Below are 19108 nucleotides of genomic sequence, written 5' to 3' on the forward strand. Positions count from 1 at the left end.
AAAGAGCTATCAACGCTAATGCTAGGCATCCAGATCGATGCACCTTTGTTACAGTTTAGCTTGACTGTAGGTCTGGGCTTATTTTAATTCACTCATGTAAAAAGCTACAGAATGGTTAAACAGAGTCCTGGGGTGTTTTTTTTTATGATAAATTATTAATGTCAGAGGATAAATTATATGTTTTAGAAAAACCAATTAAGACTCATAAAAGGTGCAGTTATGTATTTTTTAGTACCACTCAGAGTGAAATGAGAGAGGGTGAAAGAAGGTCACCGACAGGTTTGTTTTCGACATCTTGGAATGACTTGGACACTGTGGTCCTGTGTGTGTGTGTGTGTGTCTTTCCTGGCCTATAGTCAGCCCTGGGCTTCATTCAGGAGACTTGACAAAATGGACGATCCTTATCTGCAATTACATAACCAATTAAAATAAGCAAACAAACAAACTTTTTAAAATTTATTTATTTATTTTGGCCACATTTACCGTAACGAAGTTCACAAACCGCCCTCTTTTTTCCCTCTACGGAGATCGGTCAACATCCATCGATGCTTTATTGACCCCCATAGAACGGTGATTATTTTTCCTCCAAACATTATGTTGCTGGCAATTAAAGTCCAGACTTCTGAAGTGTTTACTTTCATTTGCATGCAAATGAGTCTCATGTCTGAGTGAAAAAAAAAAAAAGAAAAGAAAAAGAAATTATTCCACCTCTTACGATCAAAGTGACCACTGATTATGCGACTATACAAGGCTGATACCTCATAAGTAAAAAAAAACAAAAACAAACAAAAAAAACAGTTTAGGTATTGCTCTATGATTGGAGCAGCACGGCTCTCTGAAAATCAACCAAAATAACCAAAAAAAACCCCCAACAGTCCAAAAACCAAAGTGCGCTGAGGTGCTGGGGGGAGTGTAATTACAGCCGGTTCCCTGTATTTAAGTTAAAAGAAAAAAAAACAACAAAAAAAAAATGGGGTGGCTGTGTTTTCTCCCCCTCCTGCTCACAGGAGAGGTTGAGAAAGAGCGCCATTTGGATTTTGGTGAAAGAACTGAATTGTAAAGAGGGAGAGAAATGTGAACGCAGCGATGCAGACCCAAGCTGGATTGAGCCTCTCAAAGAAGAAACCTGCCGGTGCTGCTACTGCTTTCAGCGGTCTTTGCAGAAAAAAAAACCCTTATAACTAAACGGCTCGGAATATTCCTACGGTCAAAGATAACGCGTCAGAGATGTTCATTGCGCAGTCCTGTTCAGCTTTACAACGCGTTTAATCAAGGCCTGTTTCTGTAAAAAAATCCTTACAGTTTTACAGGAGTTAGAAACTTAGTGACTGTGGGGGGTGGGGGATTCACTTCCGTTCTGCTCCTACTAAATCATTTTAATGTAAATGTTTGCAATTGTTTTTAGAGTACCTGATCATAGGGTAAAAAAAACAAACAAACAGACAGGCAAAAAATGATGTGAAATTCCTCTCCTTTTGTCAAACTTTTATTTCTTTACAGCAGCCTGGCATGACGTCTCAGTCTAATGTTAGTCATAAAATACATTTGAAACTTTGGGTAAAAATTTTTCTTCCTGTGGCTTAACATTTGCATGCAGTCTGTCAGTGCAGTTGCAAACTATTCCTTCATGTCTAATGGTAAGAAAACAGCCTGTTTTATAAGCTCTGAATGCTACAGTGCAGTACGATCCCTGAGTACGTTTTCAGTTGCTCTTGTTGTTGTTGATGTTGTTTGATGACACACGGGAGGCACATAATAAGCTAGCGTGACCTTTTTCCTTCAAAGGTTTCAGAAAACCTTAACATCCTCAAAGGTGGACCTCAAAGCTTTGGTTGAAACACCTCGAGGATCTCCATTAAGCAGAAAAGAAGTTCGTCGTTTATTCATCTGAGTGCGCTGCATGGTGCGACTATGACAAACTGATTCATTCTTCTCCACTGGAAACTCTTTGAATGGTAGGTTTCTGTGAAATACCGAGGGTCTATTGGATTTGGTTGTTTGCTTGGGTTTTAAATGATGTTCTATGGGGAAAAAAAAAAATCATCAGTATTGCTATTCATTTGACATTCACTATGTTTTTGCAAGAATTTACAGGGAATAACACACACACACGCTTCGGGCTTAAATCAGTTTATTTTACTAATTCAACACACAGAGCTCTTTCTACCAGGACTATCTCAGCCTGGATTTTTTTCTTTCTTTCTTTTTTTTCTGTCCCTTTTTTTTTTTTTTTTTTTTTTAGCTATGCTTTTCTATTAAAAGGGTTTTCTTGTATGTACATTGGTCCAATTTCACCGGTGCTTCAAAGTCTCACTTATAAGTTCCACTTTGGGTCGACAGAACAACAGGATAAAGTTGCATTACTATTTTATCAAAAATACTTCGCGTCTTTCATGCGGCAGAAAATGTCTGGAGAAACATCTGTGAAACAAGTTCTCCGTTAAATATGCATAAGTGTATTCAAAATTCCTTTTGCGCCTGATGCCAGAGCGTTGAAGAGAATTACGAGGGGCCCCGAGCTCATTCATGTCGTGCTATTTTGTCTCTCCGAATCAGTGTGAGATGGTCTACTTACTTACGCTTTTGTCCACTTCCAACTCTGGAGACACGTGCGTTTCTACACTGGCGTTTCTTTTCCCCTGTCTTTTTTTTTTTTTAATTGGTTTATTTTAGTTTGAAGGAGGTGAACCAGCATGCGGTCTTCGCCCAGTTGTGGGGTGCATATTTGTAAAATTTCTGGTTTAGGTTTCAAAGCAAAACAGTAATTCAAACTTTTTTTTTTTTTTAATTATAGCTAACAGGAGTTATTACCTAAGCAAGAAGAGTTTTGTTTATTTTTTTGTTTGTTTGTTGTCTCTGCACATTTATCCTAATGTAATGAGCTTCATTAGGCTTGTGTCACTGTGCCACAGTCTGGCATACAGGCACACTATCCGCGTCACCTCACACACTTATCTTTTTAGCTTTAATCCGTTAAATCTCTGGCTAAATTGGTGCGGTTTTCTTGTCACCGCGAGTCTCTCTCGTTGTCGCATACCGCTCCTCGTCCCGTTGGGCTCATTTTCCATCTTGGAAATGGATCTTCGTCAGATGGCTCGAGCTAAAACAAGTACCTCAGGATAAGACTGCTACCATGGCAACGTTTCACCTTGGCGACTCGGAGCAGACGCACTGAACCACTCACTCTGCTGCTAATACCAAAACATTTATTAATGAAGGCGCTCATTTCTGGTAATTATTTCGAGAACAAGATGCTGCAATATTCATGGGTGAAAAGTAACAGATATTCTATGATTCATATGGCTTTTGTAGACTGTAATCAGAGCTAGAATGAATATGCATTTACTATATCTGAATGACAGCCCACGTGTCAGTTCTCCTCAATGACCCTGTGCCTTATAATGTTGGGGTCTTGACCACTAAGCTTATGTCACTGTGTATGGAACACTGTGATGAACTGACAGTAACAACATTCATGTGATGTCGGTTTGATATTGCTTAAATATGTTCAGTCTTGTAATAGTTTCATTAATGCAGGAGAAAAGGAACCAAGATTAAAATAATAATAATAAAAAAAGAAGTCATATGAGAGTGTTGTTCATTCATTTATCATCAGTTCTGATTAAATTTTGATTAAGAGCCAAGACACTGCCAGGAGAGAATATGATCTGTTTATGAATGATGATATGGATCATAACGAGAACATCCAATAAGCAAATCAATGCCCGGGTGAATACACGAGGTTGAGGGAATACAGTTATACTAAATACCATAAGGGGCGCTGATACGCCGCTACTTCAGATGTCGCGAGCGAAACGAAACAGGCAGACACAAACAGTTTCAGTTGCAGGGTTTATTAGAGAATTGTGAATATAAAGTTATGCAGGATTCTACTCTTGGAGCAAATCACACAACTAAATTCAAATCCTGGTCATGTCTAAATGTAGTAATACGCTTCAACACGATGACCAATCAGCTTGCAGTAGTTAGTGCTATAATTAAACAAATGTTTTTTTTTTGTTTTGTTTTGTTTTGTATTGTTTTTTTGGTTTTTGGTGGTTTTTCCTTTTTTTTTTTTTGTCTTTTTTTTCTTTTCTTTTTTTTTTTTTCAGTGGCAAAACATAAGAGTGCTTTGCATCGTCGTACAGTATCAGGAAGAACAAGGGGTAAATAAAATACTTTAACATAAATTATTTCTATCGCTACTAGTAATATTCAAACCAAAAAACATGTTAGGAAAAGGAACATTATCCATTCCTTCTAACTGTTGACTGATCCATCTCAATAGCTATGGCTGCATCATATATTATATTCTTTCATAAATCTGTGTAAATATGACCCACCATCAATAGCAACACTGGGTTATTATAAACATCACCAGCGTATTTAAGCCAAAAAAAACCAAAAACAAAATGGAAACACCACTCTCTTTTTTTTGTTTGTTTGTTTTTACGCTTTTCTCATTGATAAGTGATAATCTGTTTGTCCCTGTTGGACAATATACAGGCTAGGCAGCCAATCCTCCAATCCGCAGTCATTAATCTGACGCGAACGTACCTCACCGTCCAACTCAGTACTGCTCGGTGTTTTAAAACAGCCGTAAGAAGGAGGAAAAAAAAAAAGAAAACGTTTGTAAAAGAAAAAAAAAAAGGCTATGTCCTCTTGTTTCTGCCGGTTTTTTCTTCTTCCTCTTCTTCTTCTTCTTGGGGTTTTTTTTTTTCTTTTTGTCTTGTTTCTCTCTTCCTTCCTTTGCCTCAGCCGCGTCTGTTAAAAAGAGTCCATGGCCTTGAACTCGCTGAGCGCTTGGACTGGAGAGATGTGTTTTTTCTGTGAACCCCTTCTAACGCGCGTCTGACATTCCTCTGGTTTCTCTCTCTTCACCAGGGGCTTCTTCTCAGGGGCCTTCATGCGCCAGGACACCACGGGGGAGTTGACCGCGGCCGTACCGTAGACTTTCTGGTATTTGGTGGAGGCCACGTATGAAGCCTTCACCGTCAGGACCACTGCGTTCATCAGGTTCTTGGCGGCCTGGATGAGGGACGTGGCGCTGTCCAGCTGGAACAGGGATACAGCAAAGGTCAGGGGTCTTGTTAGAGAGTTTGGGAATGCTGAGAGTAAACAAGGGGCATTCATTAACCCTAAGGTGAAGAGCTAGAGCAAAAAAACAAACAAACAAACAAACAAACAAACAAACAACCACCCAGTTTGGCAGGTCTCTTACAGATGCGGATGTAACAGTTACCTTGGAGAACGTTTCAAATGAAAAATCATAAAACTGGGCGGAAATTTGAATTTTTTACATTTTGCATTCAAGTACATAGTGCCATTAAGTGAACCAACCCCCCCCCCCCCCCCCCCCCAATCAAATCGATACCACACATGAAACACTGTGCAAAACTGCTGTGTCATCAATGGCCCCTGACTACAGGGGAAGTGAAATTGAAGGGGGGGGATAATGAATCAAATTTGTAATGTATGGTTTGAATACATTTTCAACTTTTTTTTCATTTGAATCCCTCACGAAAGACCTACCCCGGAAACGATGAGCTCTCCTCCCAGATTCTGCACCTCTGCCTTCACCTTGCTGCAGATGTTGAGCTGGTGGCAATACAAGGCAATTCTCTGCAGGTAGGCCAGCAAATCTTGCTTACAGGCCGAGTCGGGACACTGCAACGGCACAGGAAAAAAACCCCACAGCTTAGTCAGCAGTTCAAAAAAAAAAACAAAACGATCCAATTTCTCCAACCACAGACTGAAAAAAAAATCAAAAAAACAAAAACACATTTAAACATGGCATCCAAAGATCACAGCTGGGTCTGTGACAGATGTACATCCTGCAAGTAAAAGTCTCAGCCAGTCATAATTTAGTCAACAGGTAAGTCACCCACTTCACGTTCTTCCCTGTATGAAAACTAACAGTCTTCTATTTTTTTTTACAGTACAGCGCTGCATCTTCTTCATAATAACTACATTAGATTTCTTCAATTATTATTACAGCCACGTTGCAATGTTTGAATACGTGATAAATCCTGAAGTGAGGAAAAAATGTTGGCATCGTAAGACATTTAAACGTTTTAAGTTTTGTAACACAATTCTACAAACGCAAGTACGCCAGCACCGTACGTGCGGCTCGATACATATTCATATCGCCGGCTAGCGATGTGTGACTTCTAAGAAACGGCTCTCGGTCCTCGGGTCGTCCTAGGATACGCTACGTCTCTCCTCCGCGCCCCAGAGCAACGTTCTGCGCAGATATCTTTTTCTTTCTTCTTTCCATTAATATTAAAAGATCCTAACTAGGACACAGAGAAGATTTTGCAGCCAGACTTCGCCGATATTACCGCTCAGACGGTGAACGCCGAGTCTGTATTTGACGTCTTTATGGGAGCCTCGGGGGGGGGGGGGGGTGTCTTGAAATAGTACATTTTTAGGAGGGTGAGTTTTTGCGCCCCCGGTATCTAACTGACTGCTACCGTAGGCTAACGCGGGACAAGTATAAAGCTAGATGTTCTGTGCAGGTATGGCTAAAAAACGCCATCGTCTCAGATAATGTTCCTGTACCGCGGTAACTCTCGACTGCTCGACGGGAAGCTCAGTTTAACAGCTATGAAACAAGCGAAGGAGAAGATGCTTCTCTCCACCCTAGGCTCTTGGGAAAGGAAAATAATAAAAAAAATAGATGTATACAGCAGTTCTGAGTCAGTCATGAGCAGCGAAAGAAGAATATGAAGAACAAAAGTTTATGAAGTTTAACATATCATTTTCTCTTTGGGTCACTCATTATCAACAAAGTCCTCTCGTAACACCGTCCCAAAAAGAGAGAGACGCGAATGGAAGATAAATAAAGATACGTTGGTTGTTTCTTTAAGGTCTCTGTTAAATGCCTTATGCCAGAGATTAAAAGCAAAACAGAACAGAAATTGCGTTCTTTCCCCAGATGGTGAGGGGAAATTGAAACCTTCTGTTTGTGTGATTCATCTGACCCGATTCGATGATTTCAGATTCATTGGTTTCGTTCGGAGCAGCGTGTACCCTCCGCTTCGGTTCACACCTTGCGCGTCAGTCCGCGGACGCATGACTGGTGAAAGGTGCTGTTGGTGCATGACTCAACAACACAGCGGCCAAACGTTAAGGGCAGAGGGAATCTGTTTTTCCAGAGACGACTCTTTCTTATCTGTGCCAACATTCTCATTACTCTGCCATCAGCACAGTAATCAGGTTACCAAACTCATTTTCCCTTTATCTAAGGGATACAAAACCTGCTTCGCAAGGACAGCGAAAAAAAAAAAGAAAAGAAAAAACAGCTACAGCCCAAATTTGCTCAGAGTATGGATACGCAGAGAACCTCTTTGAAATGCACGGCAATGTCTATGAGACGCGTCAAAATAGAGGTGGGGGGGGTGGCAGAGTTAAGAATCCAGAGAGACTTAAAAACATACACAGAATGACAGGAGAGTATATGAGTATTCCGCGTTGACGACTGATTAGTTCTGAAAAATTGTCTGTCAGCACGTTTTGAAAAAAGCTACTCGTAAGATAATGAGTGTTACACCTCAGCTGTGCTAATTATATTAAAGACAGTCTCGCTTTGATCTTCGGCCTCCCCCCTGCAGCCCATCTGGTAACGGGAGCTGGGTTCGCCTTGTTCTGTCAGTGTTTTCTTTATTTCTTTTCTTTTTTTTTTTTTTCTTTCCTTCTCCAGAAACCTCTGACTGCACTCTAATCACAACCACGGGGAGAGAGAGTGGGGACGCCGACCTGGTCTGCCACGGCACGGGCCAGTTTATCCATTCGGGAACCGGCCTCTGCAATCTTCTTAGCAGCGTTGATCACGTCGGAGGAATTCTTCAGTGGGCCTTTGCCTCTGCAATACCACAGAGAGAGAGAGAGATAGAGAGAGAGAGAGAGAGACAGTGCTGTGTTACTTGTTGATTTATGGCAATAGACTCTTAATGGTGGACATTAGCTGCCTGGGTGTAAAGTACAATAAAAAGAGTGAAGCATTTGGACTGAAGAGAACAGATGGGGACTCTGAGAGGGAAATGTTATGGAGACGTGTCCTTAAACACGATAAGTAAAAAACCAAACAACTCTGGATTCAAGTGCATTTTGTTTCCCCTCTAAGGAATCACGGCATACGTAAATGGTCACATTTAAACGGTTACTAAACATTCGTTCCAGACAATCACCCATTCTAGTGAAAATATCCTCAACACGGCATATTAAGAGGGATGATGCAAAACCGAAATAATTTAGACTGTGCAATATGTAGACATAACTCCCTTAGAACCGTCTGATGTTTTTTTTTTTTTGAATGACTTGCCGATGATTTGAACATATTGCATTGCTGATTTGGCAAAAAAAAAATTGGCCGTATTGTGATAGAAAACGAATCTTGCAAAGCCCTGATAATCTTTTCTGTGCTTACTGGTTCCCAACATAAAATGGTACCAGAGACATTTTCAGTGCAGAAATGCAAGGAACAGAAATGATCATCAAAGGGCAACAGTGGGCGTTGGTTATATATTCCAGGATTATGATGGTTTCACATTAATTTGAAGTGCCAGCAAAAAGAGGACTGATAATTGCAGGAGCCCACAGCAAATATCAGTAAAAAAAATTATGGAGCCAAGTTCCTCTCACCACAGTAAAATATCTGTAATAAGTACCATTGGCTAGTGGTTTTTTTTTTCCCTCTCACACCGACTAGACTTGACATTTCAGCAAAGTTTACCAAGAGATGCTAGCATTAGCATACCTAGAAAATGGTGGCCAAAATGATTTGAGTAGCATGAGTGCAATGACTGACTTTATTATGCTGTCTGATTTACTCTGCCATTATTTTATGATTGGTGATTTTGTTTTATAATTATGATCGGTGATTATTTTATGAGTGACATTTACAAGCAATGAACTGTTGTGTTGCAAAGATTACATTTATTAGAATTATGAAATCAGGAAATAAGTGACTGACAGATGTTGCATGAAAAGATATATTTCGATTCAGCAAAATCTGCCAAGCGTTGAATTATATGAGCCAGCGTGGAACAATATAAATACTTTCAAAGACAATTTGACACTGGACCAGTGTTGAACAATATAAAAACTCTTACAGTTGATTTAACAGTGAGAGAGTCTGGAACAGTATAAACTCTCTGAGAGTTCAGTTAACATTGGACCACTGCGGGTCAGTACAAACACTCTGAGACTGAATCTAGCACTGATGAGCACTGCACAAAAAAAAAAAAAAAAAAAAAAAAAAAAACACACTCTCACAGAGTTAAATTAAATTAACACTGGGTGAGTGTTGGGAAATGAATATACTCTCAGAGTTAGTTTATCGCTGGTGAATCACGATGGGTTCTCCTCCTACTCGTTGCAGTGGCAAATGAGGTAAATGCTATTGTAATTAGTTACGGTAAAGAAAGAAAGTTGGGGTACCTGGTGAAGTCAGTCATTTCCATCATGATCATACACATCTGCTTGGCCAGCACGATAATGTCATTCCCATTGTCGTCCCACTTGGCCACCTCGGCATCCAGCTTACATTTCTCCTGTCTGAAACTCTCCACCTGCTCTGCAATCTTTGCTTTCTCCTCCTGGGGCAACTGAGCCATGATAGCCTACGAAAAGAGACGGAGGACAAAAAAAAAAAAAAAAGGTTTTATCATTATTTTATAAAACGACCCAAACGCCCTGGCTAAAATTCTTCCCTCTGTCTCAGCGTCGGCACACCACATTCAATCCATCCGCTAATTATCAGGGCCTCAGACTTGGTTGATTTAGGATGTGCCTTAGGGAAGGACGGGGAGTAAAATATGTATAGTCGGAGGGCCTTTGAGGAGCAAATTAAGAACCACCGTGTCAGGTGACAAAGGAGAAATCTATCAAGGTAGTTTCTTAACCGATATTGACCGCGCGGTCTCAGATGGATTCCTATTTGATTTAAAGTGACCTTTTGTAGCCTAAGCCAGCCCAAGCCTTTTGGGACCCCCCCCCCCCCCCTCCTCACCGCCCCCCTCCCCCACCTCCAAAAAAAAGGGCAAAAAAAAAAAAAAAGGAAAGAAAGAACAAACTTAATGTAGTGGTAGATTAAAGTCTGACATTACTCAGAGGCATTTCCAAAAGGCTGGAACAAAGTTTTAAACTCTGTACTTAATCATAAAAACCTCTTGGTACCCTCAGACATCCAGTACTCATAAAGAAAAAAATCCATTTTCGTCCGCCCCCCCCCCCCTTCTTTTTTTCCACAGGAATAAATTCTCGCTCCGTAGCGATTCAGGGCTAGTCAGAAATGGCATTAATCTTTTTTTGCAAGGTCATAGACACAGTTGGGGCTCAATATTATTTGTGAGATAAATGTATAATTACCACACTTCATTCACTAGTCAATGAATTATGCATTTGTTATACATAGTGTCAAAAAGGCCAGGGAAAGAGGGAGAAACTCAAAGTAATCTTGAATGCTGTCGGGTAAAAAGAGCGAGCGATCCTGTCAAAAACGTCTATATTAACAGCCAAAGCTTCAACCCCCAAAAAAAAGGCGTCTCAACAAATACTTCGTTTCCAATAACGGGAGAAGCTACGAGATAATCTGTGTGTAATCGTGACCTCTCATGTCTAGTACAGTTAGTTATGTGGGCTGGGGGGGGGATTAAGAGACCACATACAGTTTTTTTTTTTGTTTTTTTTTCTTTTAGAGAGAGAAAACTTACAGCCCTGGACAGAACATAGAGTGGATTTTTTTTTTTTTTGTGACGAAATACTTAAGGCCAAGTCAAGCTGAACGAAACAGGGCGGGGGGAGTGGGGGGTGGGGGGGCCTGCAGGGTGAGGTTCACTGACAAATCTAATGTCAATGAATGAGTAATTACAGTGGAGCAGGATCACCTGTAGACTTTATCTCTTTCCTGTGCTGATACCCCAAGCCTAGCAAGCACTCTCAGCTCTGTTTGCTCGCTGAACCCGTTCTGTATCAATTATTCAGCTTGTGATTACACCGCCGGACCTGGGTTATGAGCACACGGCCAAGTGGGGCAAGTACCACGTTGGCGATCCGTGCGCCGTTACTAAGAAGCCGGACAGAGGTGGAAACATCCGGCAGGTCCAAAAAGTAAGCGCGGTGGTTTAAGCGGACGGGGGGGGGGGGGGGGGGGGGGGGATGGTTTGGACGAGGGGAAAACAGATCCAGAGGATTGATTGGGATGTCAGGGGGACGTGGGTACCACGTAAGGCCTTTTTTTTCCCCCCCTCTTTCTCCTCCTCCTCCTCCTCCTCCTCCTCTTCTTCTAGTTCTTCTTCTTTCCAGAATTCACTTATCCCAAATCCTCCTCCCTGCTTACTGATAACAAGAGGAGGCCTCAGGAGCTTAACACAGCGGCAAATCCGGCCCGTACAGAGCATGCCAATACACTCAGCCGCATCTGCTGGGATTAGAGCAAGGAGCTGGGTTCCCTCACAGAGCCGGCATCTTCAAATGGCTTTAATTTGTTTCATTTGAAATAAACTGTCCAGACACTCAGAGTTCAATTTTATGGCTGACCTACCGACAACGGCATCCAATCACGCTACTAACAGAGGGGCTTTGTTGTCTGTGTGTGTGTGTGTGTACACATGTGTGCCTGTGTGTGTGTGTGTGTATAAGAGAGAGAGAGAGAAAGAGAAAGAGAGAGAATGAGTATACTCCAACTAGAGAATGCCTACAAGTAGCTTTGTGAATTGTTCTTCCCTGCACTGTATAACGTAAATAATTTAGTTCTAATGCACTGATAAAACTGCTTTTTTTTTCCTACTGTGTTCCCGATCTCAATCTTAATGACACAGACCGATACAGATCCATTTAAAGCCACTTTAATTCAGCTTTACTTACAGACTGATACAAAAAGAGATAGCTATAGCGGCCCAGTACAGTCTGCTACAGCACTACAGCACCGCGCGCAGCGCAGAAATGGCTATGAATCGACCCCGAGTCTCTCTTATCAATTAAAAGCTTCAGTCACCACCGTGCCGAGTTTCGCCTGGCCCAGTTTAGAACTGAATGTTTGGGTTTCAGGAGATATATTACGCGGCGGGTTAGACTGGGCGTTCGCTGCCATCCCCGATCCCTTTTCGGCATGCCAACGGCGGTCTCCGGCTAGGGGTGCAGCGCGCTGATATCCTCCTAATGTCTCTTAAGCAGCCTGGTTTGTTCCATTCACATGGCCCTAATGTGACTAGACCCCCCCCCCCCTCCCCCAACTCCCCCCCGCCCCCCCCGACCAAACACCCCGGCGATCTCCATCGTGCTCTGGCACTTTTCCTCGCCGCACTCCTACTCCTATCTGTACCTCGCAACGCCTGTCAGAAACCTCATTTGCCTTCGAGGTTTTACACCTACTGTTTCTGCATGACGCGATTACGGGGCCCCCCTGCTCCAATCAGTCATGTATTTATGTGTTAAATATGACACACGGCTTGGAGAATGGCTTACGCTGGAGACCGCGCCGTCTTTTGTAACGAGGTCTCGGCTCTCTGGAATATCTCCGTTACTCCATATTAACCGCGCGGTATTGTTAAAGCTAAGCTGTGTGTGTGTGTGTGTGTGTGTGTGTGTGTGTCCTGAGGCTTGTAAATTGTAAAAGGGACATGTTTGCGACTCTAAAGGGAGAACACACACACACACACACACACGTTTGTGACATGATAACTGAAGCTGGTTTCTCTGTGCTGGAAGGTTGATAATACTCACTCTGGCGCTCTGACCGGCGATCAGCTGATCGTCTTCGGTTTGGACGCTGGTGCGACTGCGGGCGTCATAGTCCTCCTGCTCGAAATCGGAGTCGTCCTCCAGCTCCTCCGGGGTCTACACGCACACACAGAAAGAGAGAGAGAGAGAACAAATCAGTGACTTCCAACTATATAGATACAATGCAAATGATCACATGACTTTGCCATATAAATGAATACAGAATGCATGATTTATTGATTCTCCACATTCAACACTATAGTGGCTCTCAAAACTGAATTTGTGGCCCATGTACTGGCTAGAATTGCTTTACACTGTATTTATATATATACACACACACACACACACACACACACACATATATATATATATATATATATATATATATATATATATATATATACATATATATATATATATATACATATATACATATATATATATAAACCTATTTATGACATGCAGATTGTTTTATCATTTCTACTTCTACTTCTTCATTTCTCGCCGAGACAGCGCTTGGGGGAAGTTTTGAGGAGAGGAGCTTAAGTAATATCCTCAAAATTTGAGTTTAAAATCTATCAATAATTCTTGAATCTTATCATTAATTTAGTTCTCAGTAATGTGCTGGAGGGCAGAGTCAGATAGCATTTGACTATTACTGTCCTTATATATACCCAAAATGGTTTTATGCATTTACGCTACAGCCATAAGGACATTGGCCTTAAAACAAACCAAAAACGTTGGGATATTAAAACAGTCTGGTCCTGATTAATAATTCACCCAGTCTGAGCTGAGTTTCATGTGACTTGCATCATTGCAATTTTTTTTTTTCTGTGGGGTGTGTATATGTGTGTGTGGAAGAGGGGGGGGGGGGGTCTTTAGTTTACATGTGTGCTGAAAAAAAAAAGAAAAGACAAGACAAACTACTTTCAGTCTTTAAGAGGGATCAAACAGTGCCATTAATAGTCCTTTGGGCCATTTTTCTTCTTCACACACATAAAAGCTTATTATTACTGCCACCACATCCTCTCTCTCTCTTCTCTCTCTCTCTCTCTCTCTGTTTCACACATTCTCATCCAACCACTTTTCCAGTGGAAGGATGGAGGGAGTGATAAAGGACAAAGGGGACGGTAAGTGCTGTCTGACACCTTGGTTGTCGGACAGACACACACTCACACACAGACGCGCACACACACACACACACACACACACACACGCACACACATTCACGCTCTTGCTCACCAAAGACACAGGAGACATCTCTCCACCCCATTTATGGAATATCAAGACGTCTCCATGAATTTTCATCTCAGTCAGTCACAGCCAACATTCTAACACAAGAGAGACAACATGTAGGCCCAGGAAGACGGCTCCACTGTCCCTCCTTTCTTTACGTAAAAGTTTTAGTCATTCACTCGTTTCATTCAAGCAGGATTGGCATATCCTTGCACCTGTCCCCATGTTGTGTGGGACTGAATGACAGAAAGACAGAGAGAGAGAGAGAGGGAGAGAGAGAGAGAATATATAGGAAACGGTTCCACGGTGATGGGGGTACTTTGTGTTGAGCTGTGAGGCTGTAACAGGAGCACCGGCAGACAGAACGGAGAGAAGAAAAAGAAAGAAAGAGCGAAAGAAAGAAAGTAAATAAAGAAATAAATAAAATAGCTGGATTAGATTTCGCTGGGCAAAACAGTGTCTTGTTCACAGTCTAGCTATTCATGTTCAAAGAACAGAGTCTGACAGGACAAAAGAGCGGAGAGCATCTGGTCTCTCTCTCTCTCTTTCCGTCTCCCAGAAAAGGAGGGATCATCTCATCCCTTTTCTGCTCCCTGTCACTTCAAAGCCCTGCTTTACCTCATCTACCCGCACCATGGCATCGCTATTATTACGTCATTTCGCCATGGTCAGCTGGAAAAAAATAAAAATAAAAAAATAAGTAAATAAATAAACACCTCGCTGAGGAGAATACTCTGGTCCTCACATTCTGGTTTTGACACCAGAATGTGAAGAACTGGTTTGGTCAAGGGGTAAAGACCAAAATACACTTACATTCTTTCTGTAAAATGTGTGTGTATGTAAAATAGAAATGTATTTATATAATACCATTTTTGATTAGAATTAGGCCTGTATTATATTCCTCGTTCAGATGAGAATTAGCACCGCCGTAGCCGGTGCTCTGATACGTCATTCTGTTTTACTAAGCATAAGTCAGGTCTTATATAATACAAATATGGGGAATTAACGTAAGATTTTAATGTCATATGACAGATGCCTTGGGGTGATACTGATGACTGAAACTGGGCAAAGCTTAATGCCGGAACTCATAAAAAACCGAAACAAATATACGCACCCTGATCATAAGTACGGCTTTTCTGATGTCACGTACGCCATCGTAGACCAGGCGGGACGCGTCGATGAACTCGTTCTCCTCGAAAGGTTGCGGCGGGTTGGTGCTTAAAGCTTCGATGGCGACCTCCACCTGTTCCGCGAACCGAGGCATTACTGAGAGAAAGGGGAAGAGAAAAGAGAAAGGAAAGAAAAAAAGAAAGAGAAGAGAGAAAGGGAGGGGGGGGATTACATACATTCTTTTAAAAGTTTGGTTCTTCCTTCCCCTCGGGGTATAAACACAAATGAAAAAGCAGCGGAAGGGGAGGAAACGGGTTTGAGCAGAAGGGTGTTAGACGTTACAGGCGTATTCATTCGTCTAAGAGAGTTACAGCTCGTCGCTGCCTCGGCAAGAGAGGGAAAAAAAAAAAAGTCACCTGCAATATCGGTATTATCGGAGAAGGAGTGCCCTCCGTCCACCAATTAACCACTTCACCCTGTCAGAGACGGAGGCGGAGCCCGTCTGTCTCACATCAGAGAGGATGCTTCAGCCCACATGACTCCGCCGCGACAGGACTAACTCGCTAGTGTCCTCTCATTCAGCTCTCTCTCCTTCACTGTTTTTTTTTTTTTCTGTTTTTCGCCTTTCAGCTGGTATGAGGACAAACAACCCTCTTTTATTTCCCCTCCTCATGTCCCGTTTGCTTTCAAAGAATATTGTTGTCGGTATTCTTTACCTAGACATTAGTCTTTGTTTAAACGGACGTCTTCGCGCAAACATATCATTTTCCTGTTTCGCGGAAGTGTTATTTCACACGACGCGCTAGCATCTTGTTTTTCTCCTTTTCTTTTCTTTTGGACGGCCTCTCTCAGCGTTTCCTTGGTCACAAATGTGCAGAACGACCCTCCATAGGAACTCCAGGTGCACATTTATGTAATCGCTGTTGGAAGGAGGACTTGCAGCTTGGCGGATAATTCCATACGCTTTTTTTTTCCCCCCAAGCCGAAACGACAGATCTTAAACCCGTTGCTTTATTTGCCATCATTCGTTACTCGCATTTATAAAGCTCTTTAAAATGCTTTTAGGAAACTGTAAAGCAGATTTGTCTTGTGCTAATGCTCAAAAATTTATCACTGAGAGTAGATTAATTTGTTTAGTGCTCTATACCAGTGCATCTCTGGCAGAGATGGTTTTCAGAACCATATTTCAAGGAAAAAAAAAAAAAAAAGATATCACATCGCCACATGTAGTAAATAAAGGCATTAAGTCAACACAGGCTAAACTTCCTTAAGACCATAGCTTCTCTCATGGACCCATACCAAATGCAGAATTGTCTGTCAACGTGGAGCTGTGTACAAATCCATTTCTGATCCTCGCTTTACGGTAAAGCTTTATGGACCCCAATTTTAAACACAATTTTCTCAGTACAAAGACATATCTGTTGACACAGTTTTAATGACGAATACCAAGACCAATTGCCCTGTGGCGTGACAGGGTGATATAAGGGCCTTGACAACATGGCAAGCACACCTTGTCCTTCAGTTTGGCCAAATATCTAACCAATGTCGAAGGAGAGAAATAGTGCCATTATGCTTGCAATTAAAAAGCAATGAGTAAAACCATGAGCATGTTCACACACACACACACACACACACACACACACACACACACACACACACTTACTTTCAGAGTTCAAACATTCAGATGAGTCCCATTGAAAAGCCCTTTTGCTCATTAGTTATCAAAAATTACTGAGATTCCACGCACAGTTTTAAACCTTTTTTTTTTTTTTTTGATTTATGAAATCTTTTTAAATAAAATAGTCCTACACTCTGACAGAAGCTCACCAACTTAGCTCTTTAAATATCCAATATAAAAAAAAGATGAAGTATGAGTGAGTGAGTGTGTGAGAGAGAGAGAGAGAGAGAGAGAGAGAGAGAGAGAGACATGGGATATAGCCATTTCTAAAGCAAAAAATATGACTGATCTATCCGAAATTTGACTGGAGCAGATGGGGTAAGCTACGGTTCTAATGAGGCCAGATTCGGAAAAGGGTTTAATGATACCCCACTGGTTAGGACATGTTCCTGTTCTGGCCTCCATTTTTTTTTTTTTTGCCATCCCCAATTTCATCGAGGAGTCAAATCGGATCAGGTAGACAGTCACTTCTCACCAACCTGTAAATGTTCATTCATCTCGTATTATACCAGTCATAAACGGTGCAGAAGTCTTTTATCGTTTCTTACTCTCTCTCTCTCTCTCTCGTTCTCTCTCTCTTTGACACACATTTAAGTCAGTTTAATCCACTTACGATGGAGGCGTAAAATGGGCTTTAGGGAATTTGGTAGAGCTTTTTAAACTAGAAATATTTAAATGTTCTCCAATGCTGTTAATGAGGAAAGTTGCTGACAGAGTGGCCCAATTGCCTTCATACCCATCAGAGCAGGATGATAAAGAGAATTAAATGTGACCACTTTAGAATGGATTACGTTTTGGGGTTTTTTTTTCTCTCTCTCTTTCCTCGTCTTCCGTATCAAGCGAGAAGTCACGCAGCAACGCGGCTATTTATATATAGACGTTGTCTGGGGAAAAGAGAAAAAAAAAAAAAAAAGCAAACACTACCTTTAAAAAAAAAACAACAACAACAACAACAAAAAAACAAAACCAAAATGGAATTATACTCCGTTCACGCAGAAAAAGCTTTCGCCAAAAACCGGTCGTGCTTAATAGGCTTAAAATGAAAAACTCAAGAAACAAATGACATGTACCTAATACCAATTGGGTCTTTGGAAACAAGCTGAACAAAGGAAAATTGGGATTCAAAACCAGTTGCCCGAGCAAGCGTTGATGCCCGTGTTTGTTGTCCTCTTTTCTTTCGAACCGAGGAACAAAACTCAGTCTTTCCCTTTTTTTTTCCCTGGTTCGTTTCATTGACCACAGCTAAGCAAACTCTCTACCTACGTCATTATGTCAAGGCAACCCACTGAAACCAACTGTATTTACATCTTTGTTTTTTTTTTTTGTTTTGTTTCGTTTAGTTTGTTTTGTGCTATCTTGAGTTTTCTTATATTCCTAAGCGCTTTGCTGTCAAGGTTAGGCCTGTTTCTACCACAAGCTGTCTCGCGCCATTTGTCTCTGAGAATAAACGCAGAGGATAAGCACTCGTCTCTGCTTGCACTTTGGCATCTTCCACTCCAGAGAAGCCATCTTCTCTGTTACCTCTTTTTCTTTTTTTTTTTCCTCCCCACATTTGCTTAACTTCGCGCCAAATTCGATCAAACTGCGTACAAAACGCTGTTGTGACAAAGAAATGTCTGGCGTTCTGCCCCCGCACGAAAAACCAGTTGGTGCCAACATCTTTCTTTCTTTCCTTTTTTTTTTTTTTTTTTTTTTTTTTTCGTTTTCATCATCTGCCATAATCTGACTGAAGAAGTAAAGCAATGTTGACTTCTCCCTTTTTAACACTGGTCATTTGTTTGCGTTCTTGAGGTTCGGCCAAGAGTTTTTGATTGAATTGGAAGCGCTGTTGCGTAGTGTTTGAATCTGGGCCTCGCCTCTTGATTTGTGACCTACAGGGGAAATTGCTTACGTGGATAAATATAGACGAGTTAAATGTCTTCTGGGGGTCATTCGGTTGAGCACGGATGGAAAATGGACGTCGTATGTTCTGCACTTGATAACACGGTTTTTAACCTGGCAGCCAAGCATTGAATTAGTCATACCATCTCACGCGTGTCGCCGTGTTTATGTAGAAGGAGATGATTACACGGTCATATTTCCTCCGTGCACCAATGAAGTCTGGCAGAACTCCATTTGCGGACGGCCACGCGCTCCCCGGCAGGTGTGACGTCGCTTCGACTCTCTCCGTGACAATACAGCGTCGCTCGTAAATCACGTTTCTCTCTTCTTTTTTTTTTTTCTTTTTTCATTTAGCCTTTTCTCAAAGCGTAATCTTAACGGCAAAGTTAGAACAGAGAGTGAGAGAAAGAAGAAGACAAATTTTTAAGGGGAGATGAGTTGTAATACACAAAAGTGAGTGGTGAGTGAAAAGGAGGGTCG

General features: G+C 41.6%; 1 protein-coding gene across 4 annotated transcripts in view; it reads right to left on the reverse strand.

Annotated features, from left to right (window-relative positions):
* Window positions 1-4767: 4767 nt before the first annotated feature.
* ctnna2 (catenin (cadherin-associated protein), alpha 2) overlaps window positions 4768-19108 on the reverse strand; it is a 329416-nt gene continuing 315075 nt past the window's right edge. For 3 of the 4 annotated variants that reach the window (XM_030787923.1, XM_030787922.1, XM_030787921.1), the window contains 6 exons: window positions 15074-15225; window positions 12727-12840; window positions 9442-9623; window positions 7759-7864; window positions 5533-5667; window positions 4768-5055 (listed from right to left, as the gene is read on the reverse strand). In XM_030787923.1, the coding sequence (XP_030643783.1) occupies window positions 4768-5055; window positions 5533-5667; window positions 7759-7864; window positions 9442-9623; window positions 12727-12840; window positions 15074-15225 (977 nt within the window). The remainder of the gene's footprint in view (window positions 5056-5532; window positions 5668-7758; window positions 7865-9441; window positions 9624-12726; window positions 12841-15073; window positions 15226-19108) is intronic. The other variant, XM_030787925.1, reaches the window with a different exon arrangement.

This window comes from Chanos chanos, chromosome 11 (assembly GCF_902362185.1).
Source record: "Chanos chanos chromosome 11, fChaCha1.1, whole genome shotgun sequence".
Lineage (NCBI taxonomy): Eukaryota > Metazoa > Chordata > Actinopteri > Gonorynchiformes > Chanidae > Chanos > Chanos chanos.